General features: G+C 39.9%; 1 protein-coding gene across 1 annotated transcript in view; it reads left to right on the top strand.

The window, feature by feature from the left end:
* Window positions 1–20,561, top strand: part of LOC117876435 (cytosolic phospholipase A2 epsilon-like) — a 45,267-nt gene extending 24,706 nt beyond the window's left edge. The window contains exons 9-21 of the mRNA XM_034768627.1: window positions 116–282; window positions 427–504; window positions 1,227–1,264; window positions 3,924–4,059; window positions 5,602–5,738; window positions 6,475–6,697; window positions 8,018–8,132; window positions 10,990–11,127; window positions 13,429–13,536; window positions 14,619–14,810; window positions 15,320–15,489; window positions 18,126–18,312; window positions 19,983–20,561. Of these exons, the coding sequence (XP_034624518.1) occupies window positions 116–282; window positions 427–504; window positions 1,227–1,264; window positions 3,924–4,059; window positions 5,602–5,738; window positions 6,475–6,697; window positions 8,018–8,132; window positions 10,990–11,127; window positions 13,429–13,536; window positions 14,619–14,810; window positions 15,320–15,489; window positions 18,126–18,312; window positions 19,983–20,218 (1,925 nt within the window). The 3' untranslated portion in view covers window positions 20,219–20,561. The remainder of the gene's footprint in view (window positions 1–115; window positions 283–426; window positions 505–1,226; window positions 1,265–3,923; window positions 4,060–5,601; window positions 5,739–6,474; window positions 6,698–8,017; window positions 8,133–10,989; window positions 11,128–13,428; window positions 13,537–14,618; window positions 14,811–15,319; window positions 15,490–18,125; window positions 18,313–19,982) is intronic.
* Window positions 20,562–20,684: the final 123 nt, after the last annotated feature.

The following is a 20,684-nucleotide window of genomic DNA, read 5'->3' as shown; positions in this document are numbered from 1 at the left end:
TATTATGAGGACAATGCAAAGAACTCCTCAGTGAATGCAATGTATAAATCATGCAAAGTTTATTTCTGGGCAACTACTGTTAAGGTTCTCCTTGTTCACTCTCTTTTGTCTTTAGAGGAAGAGCTCACACTTACAGTCCAAGGATCCTATGAAGAAACCCAGAAGATTTCATTGGATGCTGACTCCAGCCTCAGGAGTAGAGATGCCATTGTGTTTCACTGTGTCAAGAATAACCAAACAAAACTGGATGTTACACTGCCAAAGAAGATGCATGACTGTGTTGTATGTTATCATTAGCCTTAATGAAAATATCGTTTGGAGTAGAATGTAAACAGCAACATCAATCTAATTCATGTGTTTTGGGGAGGGTGAGCCCTTTTCTCCTTGTGAGAAATCACCATCGTTTCCACTTTTCTTTTAATTCAGCAGACCTCAGATAAAGAAGAATCCCTGCCTCTGCCTCTAAATTCACTCCCTTTGCAAAAGAAAATAACCATAGCAACGGTGAGTGCTGCAAACCTTTTGGAATAAATATTTTAACTATGTTTAAGTTTTTACTAATGTGAGAAAGTTATTAACATCATAATTGTTGTGCAAAGTGTAGCTGATTATGTAGGTTTATAAAAATTGCTCAAAAATCATCATACTTATTAAAGTGACCAAATAGCAACAATCATTTTTTTTTGTCCTGATAACCATTTGAAACCTGCAGCCTTAAGATTTTATACTTAAATGATCTATAAGACTACAAGTCCCTCTGTCACACACATACCAGAATGCATTTATAAAAAATGGGGGTAATGCCTTTTATTGTTGGTGATAAAATGAAATTTCAGTGTACATTGTTTAATTACAATCAGGCCTTCGGTGTTGATTTTCTTCATTATATTGAAGACAATCATAATTTATTGATAATACTTCTCCCACTTTATTCTATCTAACACATGGTATTTTGTTAAACTAACAATTAATATTGCATTCTATTACTAACATCCTGCCACAATAAACCGCCAAATAGAACATGAGACTGTTCCACTTATTACTTTATCCATTGTACATTTGCATTTTTCCATTATCTGCAAATACATTTGCAGTTATTTGAGTATATACTATAATTAGACATTTCAGATATCACTAATTGGAGAGCAGGCAAAACTCACTCTAAGATTAAGAGAAAGGAAGGTTTAAAAATATGATGGTAATTTATCTACTTCCTTAATTTCCAGGACAAAACATTTGACTTGCATGTGAAGGCAAAAGACTGGTAAGATTTCTTATCTTGGTTCTTAGGCATTGTCTACGCTGGCAAATGAAAGACAAAACTTTTGTCCTTCAGAGGTGTTAAAAAAACACACAGCCCTGAAAGACAAAAGTTTTGTCGACCACAAGCGAGATGGGTTCCATTGCTTCTCATGCATCATCAAAGGAAATGTTAACTGAGATTCAACCAGTTGTATCTGCACAGGCGTCACTGAAAGCATAATGTGAAGATAATGAGGTTGCACATATGTAACTGAGGCACAATTTGGCTGACAGAACCTTTATTACTGGGTCTGATGCACAAGAAAAAAAGAACACAGCTTGACTTTCAGGTGGAATTTGTAGGGCCAGAAGTCAGGGAAAAAACTTTTTACTTGTAAACTTAGCATGTTTGATATGGAATCACTGAAATAGTAAACATGGAATCCCAGGCTGCCATTTCTGCAGTTGCTTATCGGAGAATAATTGCACTTTAAAAACCAACCAAACATAAAAGAGCACATGTTATGTGTATTATAACACACAATTGGCCAGATTCTGGAGTCCAGGTGAAGGTCTTCCAGCACAAGTTGTGGGTGTGGGCAGGGTGGAAAGGTGACCTATGTGGTCTCCCAATGCTGGTGCTGCTCTAAGCTAGGTCAGACCCCAGGTGCCAATGGCCTGAAGGAGCTTGTGGCTGCTGGGAATCACTGGGATGCAAGGCGTTTTTGGCGATCCCCCATTTCCCCTTTCCATGCCCTTTGCTCTAGACAAGGGGAAAGAGTGGCTTAGGCACTGCCAGGATGGCTCAACACCACTGGAGAATCCTCTTGTCTTGGAGAAATCTTTCTGTGGCTGGCTAAACAAAGATTCCCTCTGCATAAGCAAGTCTGGCTCAGTATGGTCATTATTTTCATAGGGCTCATAAAGCAGAGGTTAGCCTGCAATCTGAAATTTAAACACACACTGACTGATGCTTCCCTTCTCCTCAGATGAACTAATAATCTTGCAAGGTAAAACTAATATTACATGTAATATTGTAATTAGAGCTGGTTGGGAATTCTTGATGAAACCTTATTTCACTGGAAAATGTCAATTCATTGACATGGACCCTTTCTCATGAAAAGTTTCAGTTTCAGCAAACTTCTTGACTTGATTTTTTTTTAAAAAAAGGTTTGAAATTATTGAAATGTTTCATTTCAACATTTTCTTAATGAAAAATTCCAGTTTTCCAGGGTGAAATGTCTTTTTGTTTAAAAATTCAAGCTAATTATAGTACTGTTAAAAATGTTTTTTAAAGGTCAAAAATCTAAACAAAATGTTTCAGAATTATCAAAACAAAGTTCTTCAACTGAAATTTTTTGAGATTCTGACTTTTCATCCTGATTCAAGATGGGAATTTTTTTTCAAAATCTTGAATTTTTTTGCAGGATGGGAAAAGTTTTTCCTGTCTGGCTATAAATGCAATATCTCATAGAATATTATTTAGTCAGACTTGATCAGAGAAGACATAGTAAAGCATATGTCCCTGCAGCCTTGAAAAAGTTTTTCAGATCTTGACAGTATTGTAGTTTACAAAGAAAAAGGACCACATGAACGATACCCTTTCACTTTCTAGAAAGGAGGAAGAGCTGTGTGCTTAATCTTAATCCAGAAGTGAACTTTATTAGAAAGTCTGAAGAAAATAGATACAGCTGTTTGGGACTTTTTTTGGGTGTGAGGGTTTTTTTCCCTACCATTCTGAAAATATTCAGACACATTTTTACATTCAGAAAATCATTAAAATGACTTTATTTTTAAAGATTAAACTTGGTAAGTGAATGATGTGTGCTTTGCAAAAGTGGCTGGGAATGGAAAATTACAGTAGTCACCCATGAAACATCCATGCTCATGAACTATCATTTCAGCTAATATCCTGTGTAGTTTGCAACCACCAGAGGGCAATGTGACCAAAGCCTCTTGGGAAATTCTGACATTCTATCCTGTAGGAGTTTTTGAAGACAAACACACAGATATGAATCACCATTTGTGTTTTTGTCTTCTAAGTCCCAATTCTGCAAACACTTAAGCACATGCTTAATTTTACTCATGTGAGGAAGTTAGCTGAGGGCAGAATTTGACCAGGTGGTGCAGTGGTAGCTGTATCACAATTAAGGTTGTGTTGCAGAATTCAGTTTAACGGGAACACTAAACCTTTTCTTTGTAAACAACCTCATTGCAAGGGCAAAAAACAAAAGATGAAACTATAAACTCGGAGTGCTATTTGAATTTTTCATGGTGGTTTGATGAGAAATAGATTGACACAGAAGGAATTATACGATCTGAAGAGAAACCAGAGTATTACTAAGAGTTCAAAAATCACCCTTCAAATGAAAAATTGCCAAATTGTCATACTTTCCTTTGTGACCCCTTTTGCAAGAAACCTGAAGCATGCTGGGACCTATCCTTTGTCCACATTGTTGCTCCTCATGTGCCAGTAATAGAAATATCACTCTCTTTTTTACATTGCTCAGTCTATATACAGGTATGGAAATAGCCTGTCGTGTAAGTCTGATGATGGAGTTTATTGATTGTCTGTTCTATATAGGTCCTAAGTAGTAATATATGTGCATACATTTTTTGTCATTGCTGAGCTGATGGATGGGAATCAAAGACGACAAAATTTGCTGTGGTTTGTGTTTCAGGCCAAAAGACATGGACGTGCGCTTTGGGTTTGACTTGTGCACAGAGGAGCAGGACTTTCTGTGTAAAAGGAAGAAGTATGTTGCTGCTGCTGTGAAGAAGATGCTCCAGCTAAAGGATGACCTGCAGGACCATGAAGTATGTGGGACTGAATTATGGGTGTCCCCCTCCCTCCTCTTCCCAATGGTAGTGCTGCGCTCAGCTGGTGGCATTTTTCTTACAGGAGCAGTACATCTTCCGAGTAGACAGGAAGCCTTAGAAGTAAGCAATGGGTTATTTGCTTTCAAGGAGTGCAATGAGTGGCTCCAGGATTAATCAGATATATTACGCTGCATTTATTGGTAGCTTTGAACAGAGATGACACTCTAGGAGTTGTACAGCCTGCCAGTGCCTCCTCCCTTCCACACATCCCCAGGCAAAAGTTTGAGGATGTCCAGGGTACTGGGTCCCAGCCACCCACCGCCACCCCCAGCGTGGGCAGGGCAGGAGTCCTTTCCCTCCTGTTACCTCCCAAGGCCAGGTCCAGATCTCTGGACGGAGAGACTGGGAGCATAGGAATTGCCGTAGCACTATGGTGAGCGAGGTGGGGCAGAGCAGATCAGGTGATGTATGTCTTTACAGCCTCTCTACAGTCCCCTGATGTCATGAGTTACAGTTTCCTTTTGTACACTGCTCATTTGTATCAAGGAAGGGGGGATGCTTGTCAGGCAGGAGGTTTGTAGTAGACACTAGAGGAGTGTCTGCGATTGCTGAGTGGAGGTAGTTTGTATGATGGAGGCAGGATGGGAATATGTCTGTTGTAATGGGGATCTTTGGCTGACTTTATTTTTTATTTCAAAATGAAAAGTCATTTTGAACTTTTAGGCAAGTTACACTGAAAAAAAATTAATGATTTTTTTGCAAAGGTCAAAATCAAAACAAAACCAACGTTGTTGAAATTAAATGTTTTCCATTAATGCAATCTGATTTTTGGTGGGAGGGTGGGGTATGGATTTGCAAAAAATTTTGCCCTCTCAAAAATTTTTGGGAGACAGGAAAACTGCTTCCCACCCAGCTCTACTCATTTACTCTTTTCCATGACAAAAGAACAGCAGGGCACATGATGAAATTAAAAGGTAACAAATTTAAATAGGCAGATGAACATATCTTTCTACACAACATATAATGAGCCATGCAACTCACTGTCACAGGATGTTATGGAAGTAAATGGCTTAGTAAGATTAAGAAGGACATCAAGTAATGATCAGGTTGGAGTCAGGAAGCACCCCCATGACAATTCCACTTATTATAAGGTGTTTGTGCATTTTTCTGAAGCCCTGACCAGTGTCAGAAACAGAATAATGGACTAAAAAACTGTTCTAGTAGGGCAATGCCTATATTTTTATGCTGACTTCCAGATGACGCACGTTAGGAGAATTCTAATATAGTGAGTTGGTCTCCAATTGTATAATACAAACAAACAAACAAATCTGAAGCAACAGAATGTGAGCCTTCACTGTCCCATCAGTTAGGAGATAGGAATGGAAGTAGTTAACATAAATCATGTAATTGCTCACAAACTGACATAATTTTATATTGGTATTATCCATGCCTTTACCATTTCCATCTTTCATACAAATCATTTCTTATCTCTGACATTCAGTTGTTTTTCACCTGTCTTCTCCTCTGTGTGTTGAGCAGGTGCCGGTGGTGGCAATCACGACAACAGGGGGTGGGACAAGATCATTAACAGCAATGTATGGCAGCCTGTTGGGTCTTCAGAAACTGAATATCTTGGACAGTGTTTCTTACATGACTGGTTTATCGGGCACTACATGGTAAGCTAGACATGAGCAATGATTTTATTTGATCTTTCTGCATGCCACTATTATTTATTTATTAGTTATATAACACTGTTGGTTTGCGTGACACTTTACAGATAAAAAATAAGCCCACATATTTCCCCTTGTATCCACTGAGAACAAAAATACCATAAGCTAAGCGGTGGGCAGTCACACTGGCCAACTTCCTGTGCCACCTAATGGATACTGTATGTGTCTTAGATCTCAGAAGTAGAGTTCAAATCACTGTTAAGAATGTATATTTATTTAAATGTCTATTACCTGTCTGTATTATGTCAATTATACCCTAGATCCATCATACAGGATCTTGTCTTTGGAATAGGATTGGAGATAGGAAGATGAAGGGGTGGGATTTTACATCCTGGCCATGCACACTAACCATTCCCTCCTACAGTGGAGTTGGAGGTGTAATTTCCAGTTTGGGTAGACATACCCGCGCTAGCTTCAGCATGTTAAAATGACCAGCGTAGCCATGGCTGCACAGACAGCAGGATGGGCTAGCCAACATGAGAACAATCCCATCTGAAACCCCAGGTGTGTACTCAGGGCAGCTATCCCATCCCATTGCCATGCAGCCTCAGCTACACTGCTATTTTTAGCAGGCTGTCTCAATAAAAGTTAGTGCTAGTATGTCTGCCCAAGCTGGAAATTATATCTCCATCTCCAGTGTAGGCCTACCCTTCTTGTTTAATATCCTATCTCCCTTCCTCAGGACTATGGCAAACTTGTACGAAGATGCTAATTGGTCACACAAGTATCTGGAGGAAGCAATCAATAAAGCTCGGAAGCAAGTGACCAAATGCAAGATTAAGGGTTTTACTTTGGACCGTCTGAAGTACTATTACAATGAGCTGAAAGAGCGGCGCCAACAAGGACACAACACATCTTTTATAGACTTGTGGGGGCTCATGGTTGAATACATGCTACATGATGAGGTATTGAATATACCATTCTTTTCAGAAACCTGGTGAACTTCTATCACTAAGAATGAGCAGAAAATAAACACGGAAAGGAATGCCTATCCAACAACACTGTAGGGTTATTGATGCAAAGAATTTGTTAGGATCTTTTGTTGCAAATAGATACAACTGTATATTCAAATACAAAGACTGTTCTCAATTTAAAAATGTCGCAGACCTATGGGTACCATGGAACCTTAAACAAGCCAAGAAATTCCAACATGCCAGCCTTTGGCTGCCACTTTTTGTTTTTAAAAATCTGAATCCCTGGGATTCATTTTGTAATTCCAATGCCTATTTGGACATTGCATATGCTCAAACATTCATTTTTGGTTAAAAACTAAATTGACACTGTAAAATTGGCTTCAAGAAGGTGACATAAATCCTAATTACATCACAGACCACTTGTTTCGTATGTGTTTGTAATACTGTCTTATTTCTATGCTTTCAGTGTTGTTTTTAGAGCTAGTTGAATTGCAGAAAAGATTATTCCTTGAATGTATTATTGTATGGATTTCACTTGGACTCATTGAGAAATGTATTTGCCAAATGGTATTAGATCAGCTATGCAGCTAGCTGAATGTGTTTAAAAAAAAAAGTATTTGACAAATGCATTTTTTTGGGATGGAAAATGGTGAAATTTGTCAAATATATTCACCAAATATTGGCCAGGTCTTACTGTTTTATATGCATATCTAAAGAATTTTAGAACAACTAAGGAAGTAAAGCATGGATTTATTAAATCATTTGGTGCTGGAATAACTCCAAAATGTTTTAAAAACTTAAGGCAATGTCATCTTAGGATGAGTGCCATTAACAAGGTTGAAATTTTTTTGTTTAGAAATAACAGTATTTGAAAACCGACTAAAATAGGTTATTTCCTAATAATTTCTTTTTACAAGCAAAGAAGTTTAATGCATCAGATCCAGTATAATGCATACCTCAGCACTTCTATATCTGGAACATTGCAGCATAACCTGACTAAGATGATCATAACTTAGACAGCTCCAGTCCCTGCTGCACTCTAGTCACCTGTCTCTTCACATGAATTCCCCTATCTGTGCTTGTTTGAATCTACAATCAAACTGACCACATTTCTTAGTAACATGTAAGCATCAAAGAATAGCTGCTGTTACTGGGACTTTTGGCAAGTTTGGAATAGCCTAGACAAACATTTGTACACAGCCCAATGAGTTGAGAACATAAAAGAAAACCTGGCTGAAGTTCAGATGTTACATTATAAAAATTCAAATGCACATCCATTTTTTCCTATTAATTATTTTTCTTCAAAAACAGAAAGATAACCATAAACTCTCGGATCAGCGACAGGCAATAAATGAGGGCCAGAATCCGCTGCCCATTTACACGGCTATCAACCTCAAAAACAACTATAGTGCTCAAGATTTTAGAGGTAATGGTGATATTTTAGAGTATGTGATTTATATTCTAAGAAATCTTCATTCATTTTGTGTGATAAACCAGTTCCACTAACATTATAACCCTTTGTCCCTAGCCCCAAACTAACCCTTTTAAAGTTCAAAAAACTGTGGATACAGTTTTAAAAAAGAATGTTAAATGTTTTTGTTTGGTGCCTGTAGTCTTTTGAGTTCTGACTTGGACCAGAAATGAAAGTTCATTTCTAGCACAGGACATGTCAAGTTCAGAGTTTATCCTCACTACAAAAAGTACCAGAAATCTTTTGACAGAGAGATTTCTAGACACATTTTGTAGAATCAGGAAGTCCCAAGACACCTCAGATAAACCTTTGAACCTTTGGGTGCAATGCCAATCAAATATACATCTCATTTATCATTGATTTAACTATGCTTGCTTAGTATGAATAGTCAAGAGGAGAGAAAGCAAATAGAAGTACTGGGCTTCTTATCAGTGTTGGCCTGAAGGAAATAACTTTTACCTCAACTATAATGTATCTGACGATGACGTCACAGCATCACGTGTGTTGTCATGTGGCTGTATAGTTCAGATTTGTGAGGAGCATGAACAGATTTCAAACAGGAATGCACAAGTTCCCACTGAAGACTTGGTATGATGCTTGGTCCTTTTAAAAAAATATTTTTTCATCTGTCTTCCTTAAAGTATTTACAACCTTTACTGATAGTTGCTCTCCATTCAGGTCTCTCCTTGGCTATGTCTTCAAAGTTGTAACAATTTATGCTGCATAAGGTCAGTTTCTGCCTAAGGATGTCTTTGAAGTGTTTTTGTTGACCGCCCTTCCTGCATTTTCCAAGTGTCAGCTCACCACAGAGAGCATTTTTTTTGGGAGACTGTCATTGCCCATTCTGATAACATGACCTATCCCTCTAGAATTTTCCAGTGGCCATTTCTACTCATCTTGTCAAGACAAATTGTTCAGATCAACAAAGGCAGCATCAGTTCAATGTTTTGTTCAGTGCATTTTTCCTGAATCTGCCTCAAAACAAATATCAGGCCTGTGGTGCTCCAAATTCACACTGGGTCTCTGGTAGAAACTTCTGTGATACTGTTTCCACAAGCTGACTGAGAAAAATGCAAACAAAGATTTTACTATCAATAGATAGCATGGAGATATCCTGGTAGTTACCACAGTCAGATTTGTAGCCTTTATTGTTGTATAGATTAACTAGGATTGTATCTTTGAAGTCCTGAGGAATTTCCTTGGCTTCCCAGATATTCTTAATGATTTTGTATAGATAGCTGACAGTTTTGGGGCCTGCAAGTTCAAAGATTTCAGCTGGGATGCTGTCTTAACCTGGTGATTTACCTGACTTCATTTGTTCGACAGCTTTTTTCACTTCCTCGGTGATAGATGGCTGGTCAGTTTCTTCATATATGGGGTACTGAGTTGGTTCCTCTAGTACCTGTTGGTTGCCCATAGTGGGATGGTTGAGTAGCTCAGTGAAGTTCTACACTTATTTTTCAGAGATGCCTCTTGTCCTTGATTAAGGTAGATCCATCTGAACTCTTTAAAGGAGCTAGTCTGGATTTCAGTGGGCCATAAATGGTTCTAAAACAACTTTGTGGTCTTAGTACTGGCATATTGCTGTATTTCTTCTGCTTTCTTTTCCCACCAGTTATCCTGTAGAACATAAAGCTGTCTTTGATCCTTGGCTTGCAGATATTTGAATGTATCTTTCTTTGATGTTGATTCTTTGTCTATGTGCCAAGACACAAACACATCTTTTCTTTTCCTTGAGGATCTTTTTGATTTCATCATTGGTTTAATATAACCAATCCTGGTGCTATCTTTGATTTTTGCTTAGAGTTTCTTCTGAGGCTCGAAGAATGGCTGATTTGAATATATTCCACTTTTTGAATAGATTATTGGGTGATGATATAATGTTATCACATTTTTCCTCTAAGTTTTCCCTTAGTTTTTGTTGATGAAATGGATGTCTCAGCTTTGCTTGGTTCAATTTTGATTTCATCTTGTTCAGCATTGTTTCGCTGAACAGCATGTAAATTAAAAATGGCTCTGAACATCCTGTGGTCAGTTCAACAGTTTGTCCCTTGCACTGTTCTGGTGATCTTGATGACCCTGACGCCTCTTTACCTTATCATGGCATAATCAATCAGGTGACAGTGCTTTGATCTTGGATGCATCCAAGAGGTTTTATGTCTGTTGGCTTGCCTGAAGATTGTGTTGATAATAACAAACTCATGCTCAGCACACCATTGCTGTTTATTTTTCTGACTCCATTGTTCTTTATTACACCATTCCAAACTTCACTATTTTTTCCAACTCTGGCATTCTAGTGTCCCAGAAGTATGAGCTTGTCTTCAGAGGGTATAGATTTAATTATGTCATCCAAATCAGAATTGGACTGTTCCTTTGTTTGTTCTGTACTGTTCATTGTTGGAGCATAGGCACTTAGAAGACTCTTAGAGCATGATTTTCTAATGGTAAGTTGAGCTATATAAAACTATATAGATGAACAACTATAGCTGAGTACTAATGGCTTTGTTCAGTCCAAGCTCCTTCCCCTCCCAAATTGCGGTATTAATGGACCTCAGTCCATACATAGAGGGACCACCCCCTGCTGATGTATGAGGAAAATTTGCTTTCTAGGCTCATCGGTGTTGCAACCAGTATTGAATAGAAATATAGCTAGTTTAACAAAATCTGATGGTTTTAAAACTATAATTATACACAAAGAAGTTGATGCTGGAAGGTATATTCCACTTGTTTTTTTTCTAGTCATCTGATATGAGTGTCTTTCCCCCACAGTCTAGCACTGCAGTAAAAGCCTTTTTTGTTGCTCTCACTATAGAATGGTTGGAGTTCACCCCCTACGAGGTGGGATTCTGGAAATATGGAGCATTTATTCGCTCAGAAGATTTTGGAAGTGAATTTTTCATGGGAAGACTGATGAAGAAGTTCCCAGAAAGCCGGATTTGCTACATGGAAGGTGACGATTATCTAGAGCAATTGTTAAGCTAATAAGAATACAGCTGGGTGTATAACTAGGCATTGGTGAGCAAATGATCTATCACTGGTGACACTGGTGTGGAATCACCTGCCAGAAATCTATGTATGATACCACCTGTGTCACTAACAGATAATGATTTTCCATGTGAATTTAAATTGTCCTAGAGTAACTAAACCTGTTGTATGTTTGGTTTAACTGTGCTCTGAAACCAGGCAACTCACCAACATAGGGTAGCGGCTAGATTCTATATACCTTTACTTGAGTTGATTTGTCCAACACCGGCATTTGCTACCTTTTATGTCACAATTATTTGGAATTCAGCCCTTTTTAAAGCCTGACTTGAAACTGACCAGACCACAACAAATTTGAACCTGACCCAAGCTTGAGATCGTTGAGTTGTTTTCATACCCGACCTAAACCCAACTCTTGCGGTTAAGTCCTGTTGGAGTTGGGTCGGGGGTTGCAAGGGTCTCGTGTGTAATGGGGGTGGAGAAGGTGTGGGAGAGAATGGGAGGGGGCAAGTGGTGCCACTGCCTGCAGAGCCAACAGCTAGTGCACCCCTTGTAGCTGTGCCCAGGGGGAGTATGGTGGTAGTAGCTGGAGCTGCAGGGGTGCTGCACTGCAGCACAGGCTGGGTGTGTCAGTAGCTGAGCGGCAGTCAGATGGACAGAGTGGGCAGGAGGTGGCTGCTGCTCTTGCTTGCCCTATTGGCTCCTTTGTTCACACCAAGCACACATGGTCTTGTAGGGCTGGCCCTGGTCACTCAACAGGATCTCCAGATCCTCCAGCTGGTAGGTGGAGTGGTGGTTGGGGGTGGTCAGGTAGCACCAGGGAATAGTGGCTGGCGACGCTGGGCTTTGCAGTCCCTGCTGCCTCGCAATCACTGGCATCTTTTGTCCCCCTACTTCAACTTTCATGGCGCTGAGCATCTCCATGGGGGCTCAGGATCTCTCAGTGCATGTGGGCGGCACTGCATCCACTGGGGGACTTGCAAAGTTTCTGTGTCTGGAGCAGACATGGCTGCTTCCCCTTCAGCATCAGTTCCAGCTGCCCTGAGCCTGGTCCAGTTCCTGTTTCAGTCTTTCAGCGGCTGCCAGGCCTCCGGCATTGTGCCCCATCTGTGACGGCTCCACACTTTGGCTTCCCTGCCCAGGGCCCCAGCAGCACTGGGTGAGCCCACTGCTCCCCACACCACCTCCTGCGGGTGCCGCCACACAGACAATGGGGAGCCTGCACAGCCGAGCCAAGTGTGGAGCTGCCTGCAGGGCGGAAGGGCAGAGTTGTGCTTCCTGCAGCTGCTGCACAGTACCCAGGAGGGAAGGAAGAAAGGAGACACAGTGGCAGTAGGTTTGGGTTCAGGAGGCCTGGCTTGGTAATGTGAAGCAGGGTGTCTTCTCGTTACAGCATTGCCCTCTGCGGACTTAGATCTACTTGGGCCTAATTTTAAAGCCTAATCCGAACATGACCTGAGCCCGAGAGTTTTGAGTTGTTTTCATATCTGACCTGACCCACACCCGACCCTTGTTATCAGGTTTGGGTGGGGCTGCCAGGGTGTACCTTGCAGCATAGTCCAATTGCTAACTTTTAACTATAGCTTGTGAGAAAATGTTAATCAATACAAGATTTTGACCAAAAATGAAACAGAATGTTTTGACTTATTCTATTCTTTTCCACTTGGCTCTTATTGGAATCCTGATGAATATAACAACATAGCATTGAAACGTAGCCTAATAAACATCAACATAATTAAACAGAACAGTAATGTTCTGAAACAGTAGAATACAAAACAGCTTTTTAATGCAATCTTCAGAGAGCTAATAATGTTATTCAATTAAATAATAATAGCAAAGGGAAAGAGAAATTGAGATATTAAAAAAGGAACAAAATATGTATGTTTTTCTGATGAAATATGAAGAAGCTGCAAAGCTGAGATGGGAAGATAACTTGAAAACTGCTACCTTATGTAGTTAAACAATTTAACATTTTCTGAGTCTGACTTTACTTGGAACTAGTTAGCATTTAAAGTTCCTACAGCTGAAGTAGTTATAACTGTAGCTCAGATAGGCTCCAGGCTTGCAAACACTTGATTTCAATGGGAATACTCATGCAAATAAGTGTAAGCATATATGTAAGTGTTTGCAGTATTGGAACTATGCCCACAAAGGTGTCTATAAAATTTGGAAGGAAATGTTCAAGGGATAGGACAAAAGGCAGTTTTTAGTTAAAATGCTTCCAAGACTTCATCAAATTAGTTTCTATTGAATCTCTTCCACTTTACAGGCATGTGGAGTGGTATATTTTCCTTGGACGTGATGTACTTCTGGAATTTAGCCTTTGATTCAGAGGACTTCTGGTACAGATGGACTAGAGACCGAGTAAAAGACATTGGTGGGTGGTTTATCTTTTTTTATCTCATTCATCTGTTGTTTTTGTTTTTCCATACTTGGTACTCCACACTTGTCTGATGTATAAATAATACACACTCATTTTGAAGAGATTTTAAAGCCTTACTGCAAAGATAGCATGGTCAGAGGGGGAAGGGCAGGAAAGGGATTAAAGGATCTTCTATTGTTGTAAAGCAATCTCTTTGCTTGATTTAGGAGCTGCTTTACCTTGAGCAAGGGAGATGCAAAGGAAGTAGGAAAAATATTCAAGTTACCGCCTCAAAAGTTGAGGGAGCAGTGTTGTCTTCATAGAGGGCCCTTGACTCTGCATACTATTCCCTGCACCCTACACCAAATCATAGGTGTCAACTCCATGGGGACTCTGGGGCTGGAGCACCCACAGAAAAAAAAAATAGTGGGTGCTGAGCACTCACCAATGGGCCCTGCTGGTCAGCTCCTCCCACCCGCCAGTGGGCCCTGCCAATCTGTTCCTCCCCCTTCTCCCCAGCACCTCCTGAATGCGGAACAGCTGTTCAGCAGAGAGCAGGAGGTGCTGGAGAGGAAGAATGGAGCAGAGGCAGGGAGAGGTGGAGCAAGGGTGGGGCACATTCGGTGAAGGGGGTGGAACGGGGTGAGAAGAGGCAGGGTGGGGCGGGAAGAGGCGGGCGGGGGGGGGGCTTGGGGGGAGGGGGGGGGGGGGGGGGGGGGTCTAGAGCAGAGCAGGGGTTGAGCACCCCCTGAGAAATCAGAAAGTTGGCGTCTCTGCACCAAATTACAAATGGGACACCATTCTAGTTAAGTGTAAAATATTAGGTTTTAATTGTAAACTTAATGTTATATTTATGGGTAGTAGTTCATTTAATGTACTGAGTTTTTGTGGGGTTTCTTTATCATTTTGCTCCCACTCTGAGTTTTATTTGGATTCGAGGCCTTAGCTTATTACAGTTATCCTTTTTATGGGTTGGCCAGAAATTCAATTTATGAATGATTGCATAATTATTATTATTATTATTGCTGCAGAGAACTCCCCACCCCCAAATTAATCTAGACAAACTAAGAATTTTAGATTTTCCCCCCTTTCCGCAGAGGAAGATCCTGTTCTGCACATAAAGCCTCATGAGACACAGACTCGCCTGTTGACTCCTGCAGGCGCCCTTTCTACTGCTTTCCGAGATGTCTTAACAGGGCGCCCAACAATTGCAGAATTCCCCAATTTCCTAAGGGGCTTCCAGATGCACAATGAGTACCTGGAGAATGAGCATTTTTCTACATGGAAAGGCACAGTAATAAAGCATGATTTGCAGTGGTATATTTTGAGATGGTTTGGAATGCACTGAGGAGAGCTGAGTGCTATGGAGAATATGTGGATTTCATGTTTAAATTCCACATCCTCTTCCTCAAGCACTGAAGTTTGAACTAAAGTTCAGTCTGTTGGCTTGTACAGGGCTGAATGTTCATAATGAAATTGCTTTGTTGGGTCTCAGTTAATTTTTTGTTGGGTTGCATGTCACCAGGCACAGTGACTGCAAAGTTGGGGGGAGGGGCAAAATAGATAGACAAAAAGGCTGAAAACAATGTGAGGAGTCTAAGAAGGGAGTGAACAACAAGAGACTTGTTCCTCTAAGTCAAGGCGGATCTGCTGTGGTACAACAGTGTGTCAACACCCAAAGAAAGCAATGGGGTAGGGACAGAATTCTCCTTTCTTCTTTGACCCATTTATTATTATCATCAGGGAAGCAGCTCATCTATTCTTATGGTAGTTATAACAGGACATGTTTGTATTTCAGACACTGTGATAGACACTTACCCTAACAAACTAATTGAAACAGCACAGCACCCTCTATCCCTGGCAGATACTGGATTTTTTATCAATACCAGTTACCCACCACTCTTGCTACCTCAGAGGAAAGTGGATGTCATCCTGCATTTAAATTACAGTGGAGGATCACAGACATTGGTGAGAAGAGTTTTCCATTATGGCCATTTTCCTCAGAGCTTTTAGCATTTAGTAGCCAAAATCATAGGAACCGATTCTGTGGGTGCTCCAGGGCTGGAGTATCCATGAAGAAAAATTAGCTGCTGCTTAGCACACACTGGCAGCCAAGCTCCCTCCTACCCCCCACTCCCACCTGCCGATCAAGTCCTCCCCTCCCTCCCAGCGCCTCTTGCATGCTGCGGAACAGCTGTTCCGCGATATGCAGGAGGCGCTGGGAGAAGCGTGGATGGGGCGTGCTCGGGGGAGGGGGGAAGAGGTGGGAAAGAGGTGGGTTGGGGGTGGAGCGGGAGAGGGAAGAGGTGGGGTGGGGCATTGGGGCGATGGGTGGAGTGGGCCCCATCACCAACAACTGGGGCTGAGCACGTATTGAGCACCCCGGGGAAAATTAGAAGCCGGTGCCTGTGGCCAAAATTACTAACTTTCCAATAGTAGAAGTGGAAATTGATTCCAGAAGAATGAAACTTCATTTAGTTTGCACTACTAGTTCGACAATGGCACACCTCCTTGTTTCAGAAACTGTGGCCTAAATTCTCTATTTAATTGACACTATCTATGCTTCTACTTCTCTGTTTTAATTCCTAAGTCTGTCAATGGTTGATCGGATAGGGAGAAATCTATAGCCATCAGAATTAAGGACAATAAGGAGGAGTTTTTAAAGTATATTGGAAAGACAAGAAATCCTAACAACGGCATTGGTCCATTACTAGTTCGAAATGGTAGAATTGTTAATAATAATGCTGAAAAATAGCGGTGTTTGATAAATCTTTCTGTTTTGTGTATTGTACTTGAAGCAAGACTTAATTCAGGGAAGTCCTGTGGCCTGTGTTATGTAGGAGGTCAGATAATAGATTATGACAATTGCCCTTAAAATCTATGAATCTATACTATTCCAACAAATTCACGGAAGATAATTTATGAAGATATTCTCAGTGTTCCTTAGTAATTTTCTAGTAAAACTAGGAAAAGTAATTGACAGGCACACACAATAAAAAAAGTAATTATTAAGGTTGATAAAAATTTCTTATGACGAAAATATACCTACCAAAAAGTACAGTTGTGTTGAAACTGAATTTTTTGTGGGGGGAACTGTCAATTCCAAGAAAAAATAGATTTTCCTACATTAAATCTCAAATGACAAATCAACATTTTGAAATGAAACTCATTTTTTTCATTTTATTTCAACTTACACAGTTGTGTCATTTCAACTTTTTGGTTTATAAAAAACCATAAAACCCCAACATTTTATTTCAAAATGGTGACTTGAAACTCATCATCATAGTATCTGAGTGCCTTCTAGTATTGCATTAAGCAATGTGACTACACATCTGTCACATGCTGTTTGTTCTCTCATATTCTCCCCAGAGGGAGAAGTGCATGGTGTGTCTTGTTTGGTAGGTGGTGGTTGTAAATAAATGTACCTGTTGATTTGTATTCCTATTAGAGAAGGCAAGATCAAAGAAATTCCCCTTGGACTTGGAGCAGAAAGTGATGAGGCTTTTGATGGTCCTTTGTGGGGTTGTTCTTTTCACTGTCTCGGATCACCCCTGGAGAAGGTTATATCTCCTGCACAGACAAGGTTTACTCTTATTGTGGAGAGTTCCATTGTGACATAGGAGTGAAGTTGTCTAAATGAAATGAAAAATCTTTCAATTTGAAATGTTGATTTGAAACAAAAAATCTCACTTTTAATCAGTTCAAACGTTTCTGAATAGAAAACTGATTTTTTTTTTTACTAAAACATTTAAGATGAAGATTTTTTTTTGTTATTGTTCAAAATTGCTTACAGGAAAAATTTCAGTTTTCTGACTAGTTCATCACAAAATTACATGTAATTATATGGCTATTACTTCCTTTTTGATTAGATGATATGAGGTTTTCTGGCAGCTGACTCTGTGGTAGATGGGACAATTCAATACCTTTGGACTCAAATTTCTACAAGGTCTTTCATTAACTAATTTTGCATGTTACAAATTATCCTGATGAAGGATGAACTGATAGTTGGAGCACTAGCCCAGGCTTTGGAAAGTCCAGGTTCAATTCCCTGCTTCTCCACAGACTTTGTGTGACATTGGGCAGGTCACTTAGCTTTTCTGTGCTTCATCCTCTGATCTGTGAAGATGGGGATAATTGCACTTCCCTACCTCAGAGGGGTGATGTGAAGCTAAATACATTAAAGATTGTAAGGTGCTCAGATACTTTGGTGATGGGGCCCATATAAGTATTTTAGAAAGATACAAATACTCTTTGTGCTTTCCTCTCTGATGTTCCATTTCAAAATCTATTTATGGAATCCTCTTACTTTACTTTACTTTACTTTAAATTAGATTTAAATTAATACTTTAGTTTTCAGCTGCCTGTGGAATCTATACTACTGTAACTGCTTTCTCATTTTGTTTAAAGTGCTACAGGGAGCAAAATAAACTGCAACATCAGTATTCTATGATGTAGTCTTTCTCCAACCTCATGTGTTCCCATAGGAATTCCTGTGTAACCCCTTAGGTATAGAAAGGCAGTTTAACATTAGTTACTGTGTTTCAGGAAATCCTGGTCTTTGTCCCTTTTTTGAGTTCTAAAATCTTTGTTCTGTGATGATTCAGCCTCTGGACCTAATTGCGAAGTACTTCTCGGAGCAGGGAATCCCATTCCCCAGAATCGAGATGAGTGAGGAAGACAGGAAAAATCTGAAGGAGTGCTATCTGTTTGAAGATGCTGAGAGTCCAAGAGCTCCTATAGTGCTTTTTTTCCCATTAGTAAATGACACCTTCAAAAAATACAAAGCTCCTGGTAAGTTATCAGCAGACAGTAATGTTATCTCCTTGATCAGCCTGTCCTGCCCATTTCATATCTGATGACTCTCTGTTGGCTGTATCCTCCTTTCTCATTTCAATACGATCAACTTTTCCACGGACAAGAATTACCATTTTCACTGAGTCAGTGCCACTCAACCATCCATCATTAAAGGCACAGTGCTCATTTTAGCCACACAATTATTTTGATCTCACACACACGGTGTTGTCTTGCTGTGTATAAATGAAAATTAACTTAATCAAAAATGAAAATCCTTAAAATGGAGGGTCTGAGAAACACTAGAACCACTACAAGCTTCATTGACATCTACTGTTTTGGTTTTTTTTTACACACATGTAAAGGCCTGTATCACACACTTGGGTCTTGATGGGTTGAGAACTTTGCTTTCAGCATTGTTGATAAATTGTATAGTCAATTGCTTGACCACACTTCGGTATGTTATGAAATATACTCAAGAGACCAAATAACCAATGTCAGTCAGGTTTATTGCTATAACTCAATAATAATATAGTACAGGAAAAAGGTTCTATGTGATACCACTCTCAGAGAAGCCATCTTGTGCAGCAGTGTTACGTTCACCTTACGCAGAAGATGTGCTCCCAGAGTTACACCTCATGAGCCATGTTTTTATACCCTGCCGGTTTACAAGCAAAAGATACTGTGTACATCATCTGAAACGAGATTTAAACGATCAGCTTTCTACCTTGTTTTTCTGGTACTATGATGTACTTTTCTCTCTCTCTCTGTTCTGAACACCTGCATTTCAGGCACCAACAGGCATGAAAGCACTTCCTAGGTTTGTACTAGGGTAGAAGAATCATATGTCTTGTCCTCTTTTCTTTGGGACATTCCAATACAGGCCTGTAAGAGTAACTCCCTTTCTGTTGCTACAGTAAAGCACTCATCTGTCCTGATCTTGACAGCTTTCTTAATTGCTCAAGCCAAAACTTACTTCAGGGGATGCAATGGGTTATGAGATACTTAGAATAAGTGAGCAGCATTATATAAAAAACATAGGCGAATTTAGGCCATATAACTGCTATATTTGTGCTTAATGATATTTGTGCTGAACACTTACTAATACCTATTATTAATAGATGTATATATGCTATCCAGCATATATTAGTCAACGGTATCAACAATCTGCTCACTGAATGGGTCATCATTTTCCCTTCAGTATGGCTAGCCTGTATCGACTGGGTCATTGTTTCACTGATTATAATACATTTTTGAGTGGCCCCCTGTCTTTTACATTTTCTCCTGCTCTCAGTATTCCATTTTGTTTTTGCTCACTACCATTGAGGCATCTTTCTTTCTAGATTGGGGAAGCAGATATGCAGATCATGTAGGTCCCCTGTAAATGATACTCAGAGGGCTGACCTGTAGTAAGTGTTGTTACAATGGGTTCTTCCCCATCCTGACCCTATCAGCAAACTGGTTTTCATCAGTTCTGGAGAGTGGTGATGTAGAGATTGAAAAACTTGATTTTGCTAGAGATACTTGTACATCCCTATGACAATTAACTTTGCAAGCTATCTCACTAGAGAGAAATCTCCCTCCCTGGCCAATTATTGCCTTGTTAATTGATATAAGCTCCAAAATGCAGTAATGTTTCACTGGTAAAACTTGCTACATTTTTTTCTTAGGTGTGGAACGCAGCCCCACAGAGATGGAGGAGGGGAAAGTTGATGTCTCCAGTCCCCTTTCCCCATATACTACAAGGGAGCTCTCATTCAGTGAAGAGAATTTTGACAATCTGGTGAAAATGACTGACTACAATATCCTGAATAATGAAAACTTGATTGTTCAGGCCTTGCGCACAGCAGTGGAACGGAGGAAACAGCAAGCTCCCATATACTACAAGGGAGCTCTCATTCAGTGAAGAGAATTTTGACAATCTGGTGAAAACGATTGACTACAATATCCTGAATAATGAAAACTTGATTGTTCAGGCCTTGCGCACAGTAGTGGAATGGAGGAAACACCAAATAAAATAGTCACTATCCAATAGACTTAATCTCCCGGGATTCTATTTCTTGTGTCTTCTACTATGTAGAGAGACCAAAGCCTTCTGATGGCTTGCTAATGTTGTATATCTAATAGTAGCCTCATCATCATGCCTCCATGGACTCCAGTTCATCCCAGTTAAGTGAAGGTTCAAATAAACAGAGTTTGCTAAATCACGTCATGACTAAGACTTTACAGATGGTTCAATTGCAACCAAACTTCACACCATCAAGGTTAAATTTTAGATTTTCTTACCTTATCAGTTTATCCATAGATATACATTCATTTTAAGTTAAAGAAGTGCACCTTGTTGTGTTAATAAAATATACAATCCATTAAAA

Source organism: Trachemys scripta, chromosome 4 (genome assembly GCF_013100865.1).
Source record: "Trachemys scripta elegans isolate TJP31775 chromosome 4, CAS_Tse_1.0, whole genome shotgun sequence".
Lineage (NCBI taxonomy): Eukaryota > Metazoa > Chordata > Testudines > Emydidae > Trachemys > Trachemys scripta.
The sequence above is the reverse complement of the archived record's forward strand: the minus strand, read 5'-3'. Positions and strand labels throughout refer to the sequence as shown.